General features: G+C 37.2%; 1 protein-coding gene and 1 gene segment (V, D, J or C); both read right to left on the bottom strand.

The window, feature by feature from the left end:
* Nucleotides 1-288: 288 nt before the first annotated feature.
* Nucleotides 289-18,696, bottom strand: LOC122862187 (M1-specific T cell receptor beta chain-like). Its single transcript, XM_044167501.1, has 9 exons — nucleotides 18,560-18,696; nucleotides 18,024-18,329; nucleotides 16,259-16,552; nucleotides 11,140-11,146; nucleotides 5,348-5,409; nucleotides 1,210-1,554; nucleotides 1,080-1,103; nucleotides 746-852; nucleotides 289-614 (listed from the first exon to the last, which is right to left on the bottom strand). Exons 1-9 carry the CDS (start codon nucleotides 18,609-18,611, stop codon nucleotides 588-590), a joined length of 1,224 nt encoding a protein of 407 aa, XP_044023436.1. The 5' UTR covers nucleotides 18,612-18,696; the 3' UTR covers nucleotides 289-587.
* LOC122862185 lies at nucleotides 15,626-16,252 on the bottom strand. The segment is given in 2 exon segments: nucleotides 15,626-15,955; nucleotides 16,076-16,252. Coding segments are annotated over 2 exon segments (348 nt in total).
* Nucleotides 18,697-18,911: the final 215 nt, after the last annotated feature.

Genomic DNA, 18,911 nt, shown 5'->3' with positions numbered 1-18,911 from the left:
TATGTATGTAGGTGAAAAATAGTTGCTTTCTCAGAAACCAGGCAGATAAGTGAGCAGCTAAAAATACCTCACACTATCTCTGGAAAAAGTGAAGTTCAGTGTAGGATGAGATGTGAGAGAACTGAGGGGAGGATGGTTGCTGCATTTATGTAATCAGCACTGAGCAAGATTAGATTAACCCATGCCCTTCTCTGGTTTAGATATACACTGAATGTAAATAAAGTTTTACTGTCTGCAGATGTCAGGAGAATCATGAAACGCAGTAAATCACTGATGAGATTGATGAGATCCTCTGAAATACTTTTATTGAGAAGAAAATTAAGCAAACAAGCGATTCACAATCACAAATACACAGAATTATTAAGTATGTCTAAAAATGTGATGCCAAAGTAGCTTTAAGATTATAACTAGAATATACATAGTTCATCTATTTTAGCAGAATTCGATCATCTAATTGAGTAACAAACACAAATGCACTGCAACATATAAAGTTGTGGAAATATAACTTCAATGTTTTCAACCTTTATTTACAGAAACCAACACTACTGATCTCCTAGAATCCATTTGTTCAGGCCTCAGCTCAGCTCTCAGTTGTGTTGCTTTCCAGCTGAACCCTGCAACAGACAGAAAGGACACAAAGTCATGAGCTCTTTTCATTACTTGTTCATTCACATATCCAAATGTACGGAACAGTTTTTATGTCAAGTGCAGTAAATCAAACAGGGTAAGCGGCAACAGAACAAACCTGAAGTTTCCACACCAAAAACGAAACAAAGGCTCCATAGATGCAGCTCTTGATGATGAAAACACCGTAGGAGAGTTTGGCAGTCTGTGTGATCCTCAAATATTTATCTGCAGAAAGTTCAAACATTTACATGAGTGACAGGATTCAAAGAGGAAACATCCAGTGCTCTTTGTGGAGACAGTTTATATATGCAGCTGCTATTGGTTTATACATATATGCCTATGAATACTACCATGAGTGTATTTTTTCCAAATACTTAATGTTTTCTGTGTGATGATAACCATAGTAGAATTGATGCATTGAGGTGTACAGAACCACAAAATGATATATTTACCTCTTGTCATGCCATCTCCAACAGCTGTAGTTAGGAAAATGATTGGACAAGGACAAATGATCATTTTACATGTATTTCCAATAGCAAAAAGATCAGGTTTAGGTCATTTCTGAGTTCCAAATGAACATACCTGTTTCACCAAAAATGTGGGCTGGATAGTCAGTATTTGTCACATTGTAGAAAGTGACAATGCAGGTGAACTTTATGCTGGGATTGTACCAAGTTTCTGCCGCGACCCTCAGCCTGCTGGTGATTCGGTAATACTTTCCGACCCGCAGGGCAGCGTTGTCCGTCGCCACCCCCTCTCTGACATTGGACCCATTAATCCTCCAGGACACACTGACATGGTCTGGGTAGAATTCACTGGCCACACAAACAATGGTCTTCTCCCTTTCCTTGTTTTTTGGGTTTCGACACTCTTTTTGCGAAGGTGGAAGCACTGTCACTTTTGGTTTGGTAACAGCATGGTCTGGTTCTGCAAGCACAAAGGACATACATCACTAAATTAAAGCTCCCTACAGATCTACTGCAAACCAATGTACAATACCTAACTCTAATGTACATGTGACATCTAAATACCAGAATTTAGACATGAACATTACAGGTTGCAGAGCTCACACTGAGAGTCATTAAAATATCATTTCTTCAGATAAATGTTTGGTTCTATCGCAGTGATCTTACCAAGAACTGTTAGCCTGGTTCCCTCTCCAAAATCAGCAGGATAAGTGTTGGAGCACACTGCCGACTCACGTGAAAAAAACTGACAAAGATCTACAACGGCTGACTTATTTTTTTACTGCATTTGTGAGTTTTTCACAAACCAGAACACAAAGTACAATCACTGTATCCCATGGATACCATTCATAGACTCATTCATGTAATTTGTTTCCCCATTCAGTTTTGAAATACAAAATTTTACCATCTGTTTAGCAACTGAGAAAATGTTGGTTATCATAAATATTTTTAATGACACCTTCTGAATGCCACTTTTTACAGGTTGAAAATAATGCATTAAGTCTGGTACTGAGACCAAACACAGTCTTTTTGCCATAGAACAGAGAGATTTATCTCAATTCATAAATTTTACATTGACTTTTGCAGATTTCAATGCAAACCTACACAACAACACGGTGCTGCTCCAGAAAATCACTAAACAAGACATTAAAACGTTTTTACAACCCTGAACTCAGCAATAAACTCAGAAGACAAACATCAATGTGTATGATTTTTATAATTTTCTTACCTAACACTGTCAGTCTGGTGCCACTGCCAAAGTAAGCAGGCTCAAGGTTGTTCACACTGATACAAGGCTACAGAAAAACTGCTCAACTTTCAGCACTGAAAGCTGTAAACTGGCTTTGTGCTCTCTTTTCCAGATAAACTAAAAAGCTTTATGCACTCAGAAATGTACAATCAATACATGTTCATACCAAATGAAATGAGTTGCTAACAGCAAAAAAAACTTAAAAAAAGATTTAAGAGCAGGAGATGAAAAACAACCCTCCACTCTGACCTGGTAGTTACCAACTAGTTTGCCATTATATCCTATGGAACATTGTATTAGTTTATGTTAGTGTTTGTGATTGTCTTACCTAAAACAGTGAGTTTAGTTCCAGCTCCAAAGTAAGCTTCTGACTGTGAACTCACAGTGTGTCACAGAGCTGATAAGAACCCGCTTTGAGAGTAATAATCTGGGCGTAGAGCCAAATGTTTTATTGCTGCAGTACTTTAGCAGAAGAACATACACTTGGTTTTCTTTAGTACAAACTTCCACCATAAGCTCTTCTGCACTTTTAACAAGACAATACTTTGTTTACTAGCATCAAATAAAAGGTCTAAAAGTATATTTTTAATACTGGCCACTTTTTCTTACTCACATACTGTAAACAAGCTGTGAATCGTGCTCTGTGAGATTTTTTGTTGCAGGTTTTCTTACCTAACACAGTGAGTTTAGTTCCAGCTCCAAAGTAAGCCTCGTTGTAGGAGCACAGAGACTTTCAACTGTAACAAAAACTCTTCCTACTGCCTCTCTTTATCTGTTCCACTTTAGTCTAACAATGGGTGATACACTGGTGTTAAGGAGTCGTTTGAGCCTTGGAGAATCTTTACAGTATCAAAACCATCTTAACAAAATCATACCTGAACAATATCTAATGAACTTTAAAAGGATTTCTTACCTAAAACTGTTAACTTTGTTCCTCCACCAAAGTAAGCCTCTGCACCACCACCAGAGTCACAGCGCACTTGATCAGTGCTCAAAACAACCGGAGATGCTGCTTTTACTTCGCTTCTTTAGTTTCTACTTTTATAATAAATGGAACTTTGCTTTAAAACCAACAACTACCGCCTGTTTTTTACAAGTTGTATGCAACACGAACCTCTCAGTTAGCACCCTGTTAGGCTTTATGTTAACTTACCAAGAACAGACAGTTTAGTTCCCTGGCCGAAATAGGCTTCGTACTGACACAGCGTTTAAGCTTAACAACAAAAACCTCTGAGCTAAACTTAAGCTAGACTTAAGAGCAGTAAGTTTCTTAAATAAACATCCAATCACAATGCTTTTTTCTGTTTGTTATGATGTCTTACCTAAAACTGTTAACTTTGTTCCTCCACCGAAGTAAGCTTCATTACCACCAGAGTCACAGTGCACTTGATCAGTGCTCAAAACAGCCCACGATGCTGCTTTAACTTTGCTTTTTTAACTTCTTGTTTTGTAAAGAATGAAACTTTCTTTTAAATTAAAAACCAACAGCTGCTGTGTTTTTTACATTCTGTATGCAATACAAAACTGTTTCTCCCATTGACCAACCTGTGAGGCTTTTATATGTTTTACTTCTCTTACAGGTGGATTCCTGTGAAGAAATCTTGACGTCTTACTTACCAAGAACAGTCAGTTTAGTTCCCTGGCCGAAATAGGCTTCGAACTGACACAGCGTTTAAGCTTAAGAACAAAAACCTCTGAGCTAAACTTAAGCTAGACTTGAGAGCAATAAGTTTCTTAAATAAACATCCAATCACAATGCTTTTTTCTGTTTGTTATGATGTCTTACCTAAAACTGTTAACTTTGTTCCTCCACCGAAGAAAGCTTCATAACCACTAGAGTCACAGTGCACTTGATCAGTGCTCAAAACAGCCCACGATGCTGCTTTTACTTTGCTTCTTTACATTAAGTTGCTTTTAAATTTACTTCATTGTATTAAATTTCACTTTTCTTTAAACCCAAAAACAACATTTACTGCACTGCAGTCTGGTTTTTACAAGTTTAATGTAACACAAAACTATTTCCCTCAACAACCAACCTGCTTGTGTATGTTTTACTTCTCTTACAAGTGGATTCATCAGAAGAAAGTGTGATGTTTTACTTACCAAGAACAGTCAGTTTTGTTCCCTGGCCGAAATAGGCTTCGTAATTGGCACAGAGCTTAAGCTTAACATCAAAAAGCACTGAGCTGAACTTAAACTATAAAGACCCAAGTACATTATAATTCTTAATGCACTACTCCAGTTACAAAGCTTATTACATTTGTTCTGATGTCTTACCACTGACTTTATCATAGAGTGTTTATGCAATATATGTTTCTTACCTAAAACTGTTAACTTTGTTCCTCCACCAAAGTAAGCTTCATTAGCACCAGAGTCACAGTGCACTTGATCAGTGCTCAAAACAGCCCACGATGCTGCTTTTACTTTGCTTCTTTACATTTAGTTGCTTTTAAGTGTTTATTGTATTAAATGTCACAATTCTTTAAATCCAAAACCAACATTTGCTGCACTGCAGTCTGGTTTCATGCAACACAAAACTTTTCCCCCAGACAACAGATCTGCTTTAACTTGTTTTACTTTCTGTTTTTTAACTAGTGACTTAATCAGAAGAAAGTTTGATGTTTTACTTACCAAGAACAGTCAGTTTTGTTCCCTGGCCGAAATAGGCTTCAGCATTGGCACAGAGCTTAAGCTTAACATCAAAAAGCACTGAAGTGAAACTTAACTATAAAGACCCAAGTACATTATGATTCTTAATGCACTACTCCGGTTACAAAGCTGATTACATTTGTTCAATTTTAGTCATCCTTGACTTACCCAAAACAGTCAGTTTTGTTCCTTTTCCAAAGTACGCTTCGTTTGCATTGTCACAGTGCAGAAATACTGAGCATGAAACTCTTGTGTCTTTCTCTGCCAGAATTATCTTTGGAAAGTTTTTACTAATACTTCTGTTTAAACTAAGACTCTAAAGCAATGTGACATCTATAAAGTTACAGTAATAAACTGAAATATTTACCTAAAACCGTCAGTTTGGTTCCTTGGCCAAAGTAAGCAGGCTGATTGTTGGTCACAGTGTTCTCTGTTCAGCTCAATACTTCAAGTTTGTTATAACAATACTTTTTTCCTTCACTTTCATACCAACAACTCTATTTTATGTTAGTTGCAGTGAACTGAAGTTGTGAGAGCTCTGACTTACCCAAAACAGTCAGTTTTGTTCCTTTTCCAAAGTACGCTTCGGTTGATTGTCACAGTGCAGAAATACTGAGCATGAAACTCTTGTGTCTTTCTCTACCAAATTCTGTTTGGAAAGTTTTTTACTAATACTTCTGATTATACTAAGACTCTAAAGCAATGTGACATCTATAAAGTTACAGTAATAAACTGAAATATTTACCTAAAACCGTCAGTTTGGTTCCTTGGCCAAAGTAAGCAGGATCAGTGTAGGTCACAGTGTTCTCTGTTCAGCTCAATATTTTAGCTTTTTCGTAACAACAGTTTTTTCCTTCACTTTCATACCAACATTTAAACAATTTTAAGTTTGTTGCAGTGAACTGAAGGTGCAAAAGCTCCGACTTACCCAAAACAGTGAGTTTTGTTCCCTTTCCAAAGTAAGCTTCAGATCCAGTGTCACAATGAATGTCTCCTCTACCAAAAAGTCACAAAACGTTTCATAATCAGCATGTTGAGACACAATCTAATGTTCCAGAGGATGAAGAAGGTTTAAACATGCAGAATGAGCTTCATCATGTTCACAACTGTTTTGTTTTTTGTCAAGATGAGTAAAAGAATCATCCAGATGCTCCACATATGAATTGAAAGTCATTTAAAAAACTTTTTCCAGCTGATTTTCTGCATATGAATTGACTTTTCAATGCCAAAGTGTCCAGCCATCCTATACGCCTTCAGATTATTGATGTTTCTGCTCTCCCAAGTGTCCCAGGTAGCATGTAGCAGTCTACACAATGGGTGTTAATGGGAGGAGGTTTTTGTACGGCGGCTCTATAGGATTGTATCACCGTGGCCCCCTGTCCCCACGGTGAAAAAGCATCACACAAAAACCTGATGTCTCTTTCGTTGTCTCCTCTCTCCTTCCCCCACCCAGCTTCTCCATATCTCAGCCTCCATCTCTCTCTGTCTGTGAGAGCAGCTGTGCAGGTCGGGCTGACTGACGGCTGAACGGGCTCCAACCTGACTGCTGCTATTTCTGTGACAGCTAAGAAAAGAAGCAAGAACAGAGGGGAGGAAAAGGGAAACTGGTCTTTGTTTGTTTGTTTGTTGCTCCTCTGAGGGAGTGACATCACTGCTGGTCACACCTCTTTCTCCACCCAGTTATCAGCGAACTGAGGAGACATTTACTGAGTTACATTCACTGACTGATGTGACTGATGCTGTAGGTGATCCTTAAATTGTTAATTTTTTCTTCCAATTTGGAGCAACAAGTCTTTAAAGAGGCCACTGTGTAAAATATCCATCACTAAATTATTCCAAAATGTCTTAAGAGCAATTTATTCCTTACCTAGAAATGATTACATCAAATTTATATTATGCCATCATAACTGGCACAACACATATTTAAGTTATGATTCGATAAATTACTAAAGATTTCAGAACTGATAAGAAGAAGAGAATATGTCACAATGGGAGTTATATTTAAGTTTTATTACATTTTGACAGTACATTACAGTTATGACAGCATCTATCAGTCAGAACATCACCAGAGGATAAAGACACTGTAGGCATGACATCCTTGAACATAATTTAAGTTTCGTCAAAGATTTTTATTCCAACCCCCCTCGTTAACATCTGATATGGAAATATTTTCTCTTCCACGTTTTTATGGAATTATTCAATTACCGCCCCACCCCCCTCCAAAACAAAAATTAAATTAGGGACAAGTCAAAATTGTACTTAAGCAAGAGCACATTACAATTAGCATCAATATATACGTACATTTATTCTATATGCAGAAAGGCCCATTTCAGAATCATATATGTCATATTTATTGATCATAATTACTGATGCATCAACATGTAAGCATCACTTTAGTGTTGCAGCTGGTAAAGGTGGAGCTAATCTTAAACACTTCATAACCTTAATCTATATTAATATATCATCATTTATTTTTTGATTGTATTTTGTATTAATGATGAGAATCTGCAAATTAACTAAAGCTGCCAAATAAATATAGTGGAGTAAAAAGTGCAATATTCCTCTCTGAAATGTAGTAGAGTAGAAGTATAAAGTAACACAAAATGGAAATACTCAAGTAAAGTAAACTTTGCTTAACTACACGAGTAAAAGAACCAAGTTAAATTCCACCACTGCAAATTATCTTAGGCTATAAATTCTGTGTGACATTAGTGTACACAATGAATATTCTATGCTTATATCTATGTTCCTATAAAATAAACATGTTAAATTAAACATATTGAATTCATAAAAAAACACAACAATACTCTTACTGTTGAGGTGTTACACTGTACATTTCATTTTTAAAATTAAAACAAGTATTTAACCTAACAATTGTTAGTACAATCAGTGTGCTCATACTTAAAATGAAACCTTTTATGTTCTTTTGTATCTACTTAATTGTGAGGCATTATGAGCATTTCTATGATGTTATGTCACAGTTGCTCTGCAGAGGTCACTTATATGTTATATGTAAATTGCACCTTATCAGAGTATTTCCTTATTAAAATTCCATTTCAATACCACATTAAATATTTGGCTGGCTTCCCTTTGACATATTATCCTGACTTTTGAAAAGCACAAGGTGATTTTTCTTTATTTAAGTGTAATCCCACATAAACCCTGTAGAGGTCAGTGTGTGATAACCTCTTAAACTTGATATACTTTCATCTTGTCAGGCTGCAAACAGAATTATAGTAAAATAAAATAGCAGAGACTAAAGCGCCAAATGACACAGATTAGAGAAACTGTATAGGACAATAATACTGAATGTGACAAGTAATATTTACCATGTTAACACCTGCTCACTTATCTGAACTGATCAGCTTTGTGGTGTCATTGCAGAAACATCATGACATTCAAGGAGAAGCAGTTATTGTACCTTTAATGAATTAATAGTTCATCATTCTGTTTTTTAGCAACTTTTCTTTCATATTTTCATGTCCCATTGAGTCAAGTCAACAAAATCCTGCTCAGAGCCCCTCAGAGTTCAACACCTTAACCCTCCTCATTCGTCCCTGATCCCTTTCATTTCCTCCTGGTTTGTTCTTGAGGTTGTTGTTTAGCTGCTGAGGCTTTTGAACCATCGTGCTCTACTAGACGCACAGTAATACACAGCTGAGTCTGCAGCTTTAACAGTGTGTATCTGCAGAGAGGAATTAAGCACTGCAGGCCGGGACATGGTGTACTTGGATTTGTTGAAAGGAGCTTCAATGCTTGATATGTCTTTATTAAGAGAATATGTTACTAGCTGCATTTTCCCACTGCTGCTTTGTCTGTACCAACACATGTAGAAATATTGTTCATCATCTTGTTCACACTGCAAAGTTACAGCCAGGTCTCCCTCACGGCTGAATACAAATGGAGGCTGGTGAATTTTCACACCGACGGTGGAATCTGGAAAGTAAGAACAACAAGTAAATTATCAACTTCAACAAGGAAATCTGACATTTTTTTGGGATTTTTCTTTCAACTGAATAGACATGTTCTTACTGGTGAAGATGAGAACTGCAACCAAGAGCAGCTTCATTTTAAAATTGATCAAACAGTGAAGGGTGAAAATCAGACCCATCTACACTCGCAATCACAACTCTGTCTTCAGGCTAAACAGCTGCTGGTGAACCTTACTGCACTGCTGCAGGCAAAACTTCTGAAATAAGAAAGTCTGAAGGAGTTTCTCAGTACAGCTACAGTCTCCTAGTGGCCACTGAGCAGCAACTGCAGGTTAAGATTCTTTGACAGCAGTTCCTGGAGGTATTTAGAGGATAGTTTATAGTAATTGTTGCTTCTACAATAGATCTGACTAGATCTAGTTTGGCATGAAACAATCGGATTGCTGCAACACAGACAAACATCAGATATAATATGAGGAAATATTAATTTTCTTTTTCTGCTATATCAGACTGCACCATAAAATAATATTAGTGTGTTTGTACTTGCTGCAAGAACAAGTGGTGGTGGTAAGAGTGGGTGTAAGTATGACGTAATTGTTTATCTCTCACTGCTGTAGCCACCCCAGCGGAATATATGAAATATCTCAGCAACTATTGGATAGATGAAAATTTTGTACAGTCTAGATTTCCAGACGATGTATCCTAAAACCTTTGGTGCTCCCCTGACTTTCCTTCGATCCATGAGGTTGACAATAGTGGTTTTCAGTGAAATGTCAACAGGTTGAAATCTGCTATTCATGTTCCCACAGTACAAATTGTAAAAACTTTGGTGATTTCCCCAACTTTTATCGAGCACCATCAAATATCTTTAGTTTAGGGCTGCAACTAATGATTATTTTCAGAATCGATTAATCTGCCCATTATTTTCTCAATTAATCTATAAGATGAAATGTAAAAAAATAAAAGCTAATATTTTGCACTATTCCTTTCTGATCGATTATCATAATAGCTGCTTTCTTTCGATTGACCAATCAATTAATCGACAAATCTTTGCAGCTCTACTTTGGGATATAACCAAATACCTGCAGAACTAATAAAATTCCCATCAGCCTCAGCTGTACTTTCTGTCTAGTGCTAATTAGTAAATGTTAGCGTGCTAGCTCACCAAAGTAAGATGGTGAACGTTATTAATGCATGAAGTACCATAAACGTCTGAGGCTCAGTTAGTATCGAAGGAAAAACGAAGGTAACATTAATTCCTACCAATGGCATTTTTCCTCATGTGTTGAAGTTTTTGTCTTTTTTGAGAGCTCGGGCTGGGTCAGGAGCTGTTAATGCTGTGGGTGTGTAAAGCCCTTTATGTATTTTGCCACCGGCAGCTGGTTTCAGCTAAACATTCTGTTGCTAGTGGCAACCCCTACTGGCACAGATCCATAGCAGCTTAATTGACATGTTACATCCACCATTTTGTCAGATCTGTGAACAAGCAAATATTGACAGGCACCTTTTGTTTACTCCCCAAATGCTCTTGTTGGAGCATTATCTGTTGGTGCTCATTTTTATTACAGCTGATCTGAGATTGTTAATTTGTGATTTAGTAGAATTTTATTTTTCTATGATCAGCTTACTGCTAACAAAGCTAGCCACCATACTAGCTGTCTGCTAATGTGTTGTAATGCACTGTTGAATTACTGTTGGGATAACTGTTGTGTATTTTTCTCAGTTTTTTACTCTTAATGGATATTTACTAGATTAATTACTGTGTTGTCCTTCTTATGAGAACTTAATGTTGATCTTTGACCGGTGATACTTTGATATGAAGCTCGATGTAGCTAATGTGACAGCAAGCTTGACTGTTCTTGTTAATTCATTTCCTTGTTACTGTGCTAATTTATTTTTTACCTACCTTTGGTCTAACTATAGTTTATGGTATAATCTTTTTCTGATTTGTAATCACTATCATTTAATTTGTTTTCCAATACTTTTTTCACAGTTGCTTCCAATGAAAACTGGCGATCCGCTGTCTTCAAACTTTATTGGATATGTGTTTAGCCCGATGCATAGTTGCGCACCCACATGCACAGTGAGGGCAGAAGAGTGTGTGATACTGGACTTTACAAATAGACTTGACAGTCATAGGATACTGCTCCTGTCACCTCCCTTAATCACTGCATTGTCCAGACTCTCTGCTTTTGGTCTTTGCCCACATTCATATTTATCAGCTGGCACAATCCAAATCCTTACAAGACGTGATGATACAATCTTTTAGCCTGCTTATCCTTTGTGCATGAAGGCATCATGGTGAGTCATGCTTTAGTTTTACCATTATTTGACACTAAAAATAAAAGCCCAATATTGGCGTATCGTGTCAGTCTTATCCTACATTATTGTGGAGCTCTGACTGTTTTGAATCTCATCATTGTTCCAATTCCACTATGGCAACTGCGTATAATCAAACCAAACAAGCCACAGCTCCTTCCTGCCTGTGTGCCATCTGTGACAGACAGACTTGTTATTTGTATGACTGTCTGGTCTGTGTGCATCACTGTGACTGGCAGCACAGTAGTAGGTGCTGCTGTCATTCAGGAGCAGCTCAGTAATTTGAAGAGAGAAGTTGTTTTTGGATGTGTCGATAGACGACTGGAAGTGCCCCGCAGTTTTGTCGTACTCTGTCAGGAGGAACTCCATCTGAGCTCCGTAGTGGTTTTGTCGGTACCAGAGCATGGTGTAGCTGCTCATGCTGAACCCTTGACCCATGCTGCACTCCAACATCACTGCTACTCCTGGGTGGGACATTTGATCTCCAGACTGAAGAACTACAACAGTGAGACCTGCAGCACATGAAGGATGATGTTTCATTGCGTCTCACCTCAATATACAGAACAGTGAATTCACTCAGATGTACATTTGATGGGAACTCGGCCCTTCAAGTACTGGTTAGCTAGTACGAGTTAATACACAAAACCCACCTGAGTGTAAAAGAAGTGACAGATAAAGGGCTGTGACAAGCATGTTAGTGTTGAGCCTTCTTCCATCTGAATGATGCAGTCAAACATCACTCTGTTCAGCACAAAGGAAACACCAGGTCACGTGCTCCCATGATCACATGATTGGCGGGGAAGTACTGTCTACAATAATCACTCACTGATTATCAACTGACACTTTAAGGTGCATGGACGCTCATCTTTGAGGTGCAGAATTGGTTTGAAAACCAATATGGAATCTGATATTTTCAAACTGAGGTTACCAGTATTTTGTGCTGTTATTCTGTGACATTTGATTGCATAAATATAATACTGCAAATGTCAAGGATTCAGTGGTTAGCCCAAGTTTTAATTCTGTCAGGGGTAAAAGCATCTGAAACAGCATTAACACCATCATGAGACACTAAAACTCTGTATTAAAAGTGAGACTGTGCAAGTATTTTAGTGAGTCATTTAGTGATAAAAGAGGAACAAGAAATAGACCATCAGATGTATAAATAAAATAGTGAAATGTTAACAGAATTTCATTGAATGAATTCCATAAAATAATTGAATAATGTGATTACATTATACTGCTACATTAACCAGTGATTAGCTCACAATGACGTAACATAATACAATATTAAATTGTTCTTATCCTTACAAGTTGTTATATTATTAGTGAATTAAATTATAACAGCTCTCATTATTGTCAGTTAATGTAATTAAGAATCTCCCAGGATGTATTTAATATACATATTTACTATATACATGATTACATTTTGGTACATTATTATGTTCATGAGATTATAAAAATATTTGTATTTATGCAGTAAATTCATTCACATGATCACAAGCTACATGTTCAGTTACTTCATCATATAATTAATCAAATGTCCCATCAATTAGTAATACAATACATGAATCATACCTCAATAAACAGCATAATGTTTTGAGTTCCCAAACAACTAAACCCCTAGGCAACAGGTGTTATCAGTTTCCCTGTCGTAGGAGGTTTTTAGTAAAGCAATGGCATTAAACCACATCACTGTGTGCTAGCAGCGCAGAAATACACAGCTGAGTCTGACAGATTCACTGTTTGAATGATCAGAGATCCTTTCAGTGTTCCTTCTGGTTTTATCTGGAATTTGTCTTTAAACTGGGCCTCGTAGTTTGGATCACCCATGAGGACTGCATACCCAATGAGGCTCATAGACCGACTGCTCTCTTTGTGTTGGTACCACAGCATAACTTGGAGGTTGCTGCCATCATGACTGCAGTTAATCCTGAGCTCCTTAGTCCCTTCCATCACGACTTGAGAAGAGGATTGTTCAAAGGTAACACTCTCCACTTTGCCTGTGAAGAAAGTCAATTCATGCTATCGTTGAGGTAAAGTTTGAATTCAAGCAATGCATTTTTTTGGAATCTTACAGAAAAAATACCAAATTTGTTACGATAAACACACAGTGGCACAGATGTTACAGAGAAAAGTCATATAACATTGAGTCAGGCTTACTTGTAAGCATGAGCAGTAAAAATCCAAATGTGTATAAAACTGGTGGCATCCTGGAAACTAAACTTAAATCAAGATCTGTGAAATAACAAAAATACTTTTAAAATTGTTTCCATATCAAATTTACAATTACAGCATATACTGAAATCTGGCATCAGAGCTGGAGCATTCACATGTTGCTCCAGTCTGACAAACTTACTACAGAGCGAATGAGAGATTACGATCTTCCCTTCTCTATACATCACACCTCCTCTCCCCACCTTCTTCTTCTGCTCGCAACTGATCTGAAAATATATTTTTTTCTTTGCTACACTTTAATTTTTGATCACAAATGAATACATACCTATATTTTGTGATGGATTTTCTTGGTGTAGTGGTTTTAAAACTTAAAGTCATCAGAAGTGGCTGACTGTAAAACTGGCAACTGAAAATGTTAAGTTTTTGAAATGTCGCACTAATAATATGTCGTAAGAGTGATTATGGAAAACATTTAAAGAATGTGAGAAACTAAAACCATAGCTGTGAAAACCAAAGACTTATGTGATGAATTGAACTTTTATCTGTATTATTTCATTGTATAACATTTTTTATTTACATCTTTTTATATTCTCTTTGTGCTGTAGTTTTTCTTTTTACTTAGAGTTTTGATTTGAAGTCAATTTTAAGCCAGTTTTGTAAATAAAGTTGTTTAAAAAGTTCAAGCAGACAACTCCAACGCAGCGCCCTTTTGCAGTTAAGCCAGGGTTATGTGCAGGTTTTCATTCCCATTGTTTTCCTGTCACACAGTTTTGAAAAGATTTTCATAGCTATAATTGAAGATTGACTGCTTACCTTCCTTTAATTAATCTGACATCTTTTATTACATTAAAAATCTTAATATGTATATACCTAAAAATCTTGAGGATGAATGTAATTACTTTCATTGGATAATATGTTCATGTATATAAATGGAGTACATATATATATCCTAATTTAAACATCTTTGTCCCAGTCATTTCTTAACCTTGCGTTCAGTTTTGTTTTAGGTCTGCCTCCAATGCCCCTTATGATTATATATTATATATTATATATATATATAACAATATGATGTTTTATTGTTGACAATAAAGTACACTCCATTACTTGTAACGTAAATGTGTTCAATTGAAATCACCTGCTGAGGTGATTGGATGAAAACTGCTGACTCTTCTCGATGGAATGTGATTGGTTGCTGCTGAATTAGGCGGTCTTTACGGTGTTAGTTTGACAATTGCTGCACGTGCAAACTCTCACTGGGACAAATAAATGAAAAACTAATTTAATAATATTGATTCAGGAGATGTGGAGTTATTGCCATGCTTCAAGCTGCTGATAGAGTCCATGGTTGTTTGGCCACAAATGCGCACTTCAAGTCTGAACCTGAGTTTTCCTGTCCTGCTTTTGGATAGCTAACGGTTCTGAGGCTACAAGTTGGGATAGCTAACAGTTATGAAGCTAATGTTTGGATCGCTAACTTAACAGTGAAGAGGGTGCTGGCTAACTGCCTTTGCTCTCCTCCTGAGTTGTGTTTGATATCTTGGTGTTGGCTGCTATTTTTTGCTCACAGAGCTATTGATAGATGACAGCATTCTCTAGGTTGCTGTCTACTGCTGTGATTTAGCTAATGTTATGTTTGGAGTCCGTTAACGTTGGTTGTTTGGAACATTAACGGTTTTTGGTCACATCAACGGTTGTTCCGCATCCACACATAAACGGTAGTCCACAAATTCTAAATAGGAGTTTTCCTGTTCTGCTTTTGGTTTCTTGGGACTCTTGAAAAGGTTTACTCTTCTTCGAGAAGCAAGGAAATACAGCTTTACCTCACCAAGATAAGCATGCTGCTTGTGCTAACATTAGGAGTTGATTTTTTTTTCTTGCACAGTATACATACTAACACCAAAACTGGATTTCGATAAAGTGGGGAAATAGCTGGGATATAATGCAGTCTAACTAATTGATTTCATCTAATGAAATGAGTTTGTAATTACATCCATTTTTTCCTGTGTATTGCAGCCATAAATTCCACCCCATTCCACGTGTGCTTTAAAAGTTACTTATCTGTAAAAGGACTTGAAGAGTCACATTATTTTCAATCTGTTTACAGTCTGTGTTGTTAATGTCAGAACAGTAATTTAGCTGTTTTGACGCTAATTCCACCAGCCTGCCTCTCAGGATCTTGAACTTGAAAACAAGGGAAGAGGGTTTTTAGTGATGGGGTGACATTAAACCACATCACTGTGTACTGGCAGCGCAGAAATACACAGCTGAGTCTGATGGATTCACACTGTGAATGATCAGAGCTCCTGTTTGGATGACTTGTCTTGTAATGTCAAACCGACCTTCAACCTGCTTCTCATAGCTGGGGTCACTGCCCCAGTAGCTGTATCCAATCAAGCTCATCAAACCCCTCTCTTTTTGTTGGTACCAGAGCATTACATAGAGGTTGCTATCATCGTGACTGCATTTAATTTCTACCCTGGCCTTTTCGTTGATTATTCTTGGATGAGACGGCTGAAACGTCACGCTCTTAGCTCGATCTGAAGGGAAAAACACAGATTTTAAAAGTAGTTGATACAGAAGCCAAGGTGAAAAAACACTCATATAATTGCTGTAAAAAATGAACAAGTATTATTATTTTTTGCAGTTAATTTTATTACATGGCAGCAGGATGAGAAGAAATCCGATCACAGCTGGAGACATCCTCCAGGTTTGCTCTGCTGCAGGAGAAACACTGCTTCCTTCAGTGAGAGTCTGTATCAAGAGAGACACCACATCTCATGTACAGGGAAAAGATCAGGGTTTTTAGTGAGGGAGTGGCATTAAACCGCATCACTGTGTACTGGCTGCGCAGAAATAAACAGCCGAGTGTGACAGGTTTGCGCTGCGAATAGTCAGAGTTCCTCTTGTTGTGCCTTCTCTTGTCAGCTTGAACTGTTCTTCAAACTGACCCTCATAGCTTGGGGAACTTTCATATCCATACCCAATGAGGGTCATAGACAGACTGTCCTTTCTTTGCTGATACCAGAGCATTAATAGAAGGTTATTATCATTATGACTGCAGTTAATCTGGACCTCAATTTTCTCCTTCACTATCTGGGGAAGAGATTGGTGGAATGTAACAGCGCTCACCTGACCTGTGGAGGAAGCAGATTTAGAAAATGTTATTGATGCGGAACAAAAATTAGGAGAAAATACTTATTTTTAACATGATTGTTCAGCATGTTATATAAATTATGATATAAGTAATGACTACTTTCATTTAATTCAGGATGAAATTCAACATCTTACAATAAAAACAGTTGAAGAGAAAAACAAAGGTTTGCATAGACGAAGACATTGTCAGGCACTGATGTGAGTAAAGTGTTGCCCTGAGAAAAATAAGGCTCATGGTGAAAATGTAGGGTGTTGTGTCTGTGTGTGGGTTAATTCATCACCACATCCTCATGATAAAAGCTGCATACCATGTGCTGTGCCTCCATCTATTGGTTGAATCTGTTCTTCAGGACCCTGTATTGTATTGCTGTACTGTATTTTGCATTCTTAATTATAATTATCATAGTTTCAGCAGACTTTGTATGCCCAGGTAACCCCAACTTCCTCCCTAAGACCTGATAAGAATATAACACTTCTCTTCCAGTACCTTTGCTACTGAGAGAGGTCATTGTTTGCATGACTGCATGAGGTCACTTGTCTCAAACACAAACATGGATAATATTATAGTATAAGACATTCAGGTTATTTTATTTTGTTTTATTTTTTGTCCTGTCAAGTCTGTCATGATTTGACATTTGAGGTCCAGTTGCCGTCCTGACCATTTCTGGTGGGCTCTTTAACATCAAAATCCAATTTGATTTCTCCACGTGGGTCCCTGTTGCGCTGATGATTCAAGAGGACAGTGACCAAAACTACCCAAAGAATGAATTAGAGTTACAAAGACTTGATTTTTACATCTCTGCTGTGTTCTTTTGAATAAGTTGGTGGAAATTAGAGCACAGACGATTAGTTGACCAACTGAACCCAACTACACCCAACTAGGTGTGAAACGAAAACAAGTAACATCAACAAGAAACAAAATGTATCTGTGAGCTTAAATGGCAAAAGTAGAGTTTGTCCTGTAATCAAATCAAAGTTCAAATTGCAATGAACTCGTAAAACATCACCAATGACTCACTATATCCATTTGACTTTATCTGCACAGTGGAGAGAGCTGAGCAGTTTAAAGACAGCCTTTATGTGTGACTGTGATAGCATCATTACTAAACATACCCATCAGTCTGTAAAAATGATCCTGATCTTTGTAAACCTTTTCTTAAACCGTATATTCTGCTGTGTTTTCAATTATTATTACATTTTGTAAATATATGTATTATCATGATCTTTATCATCGTCTTTTACTACTTTAATTTCTACCTCACTTCAGCTGCAGTGCTGTGAAATTAAAGGATCAGAAAGTATATATTCTAACGAACCAGTTATAATTAACTTTTTTCATGTGACACCTTGTGTCACATGGTTTCAGTGGTTTCCTGTTGGTGTATTGTTGTCTTCTGGATCATTATGGAGGTTTTTGTATGAGAGAGTCACTGTCTTTAACACTGTGCATACTTGCTGCTCCAAAATATTCTCCACTGTCTTCAGGGTGCGTCAGGTTCAGGATGTGAAGATAAGCAGTTTTCTCTCCATCGCCACTCACTTTAAAGTGGCTTTGAAATGCCGGCTCAACATTAGGAGTCTTATAATACATATAGCCAATCAGCTTTAGGGAAGTGTCTCCTGCTGAACGCTGATACCAGAGAATAGTGTCATAGCTCGGGATTTGATGTGTGAAGCTCAGGTTGACTTCACCGTTTGGTTTCATCAGCAGTTCATGTGGAGTCTGAAATACTTGTTTTTCTTTACTGAGGTAAACTCCTGTGAAGAGATCAAGACACAGTGTTAAGTAGTGCTATAATGTCTTGCCACGAGTGGAAAAAACCTTATTGTGCATTTGGATTTAATTACTGGGAAAAAAGCAATAAGAACTAAGCAATCAATGATTAGTGGATGTAAATATTCCACCTCAGATGCTCAACCTATAAAGATTTTTGAAGGTTAATTCCAAATTAAATGTAAAAAGAAATGGCTTCATGAATGTATAATACCTTTAAAGCAGAAGACAGTGATGATGGAAACGATGAAACGAGATGGCATCATGTTGAATGTGAAGAACCAGCTAGAGTCTCTGCTGTGCTTTGTGTATCAGAAGGAGGAGCAGGAAGTGATGTAGAGATGTAGAGCATAAGTTGACACTGAGAAACTTTCTTTCATTTAGTCTCTGCCTTATTTTTTTGTTGAATTACACTCAAGGGTACTGAGCATAATTGCACTAGGCAATTTTGTCATTTCACTAACAAAACTTATTTGCTTACTTGCTTATTTCCTTGTGGTTATGACATACATTTAAAATATATATATAGACCTCCCATTTACTCTTTAACCTACATTCAGAGTGGA

The sequence above is a fragment of the Siniperca chuatsi genome, linkage group LG15 (assembly GCF_020085105.1).
Source record: "Siniperca chuatsi isolate FFG_IHB_CAS linkage group LG15, ASM2008510v1, whole genome shotgun sequence".
Lineage (NCBI taxonomy): Eukaryota > Metazoa > Chordata > Actinopteri > Centrarchiformes > Sinipercidae > Siniperca > Siniperca chuatsi.
This window is presented reverse-complemented; position numbering and strand designations above follow the sequence as displayed.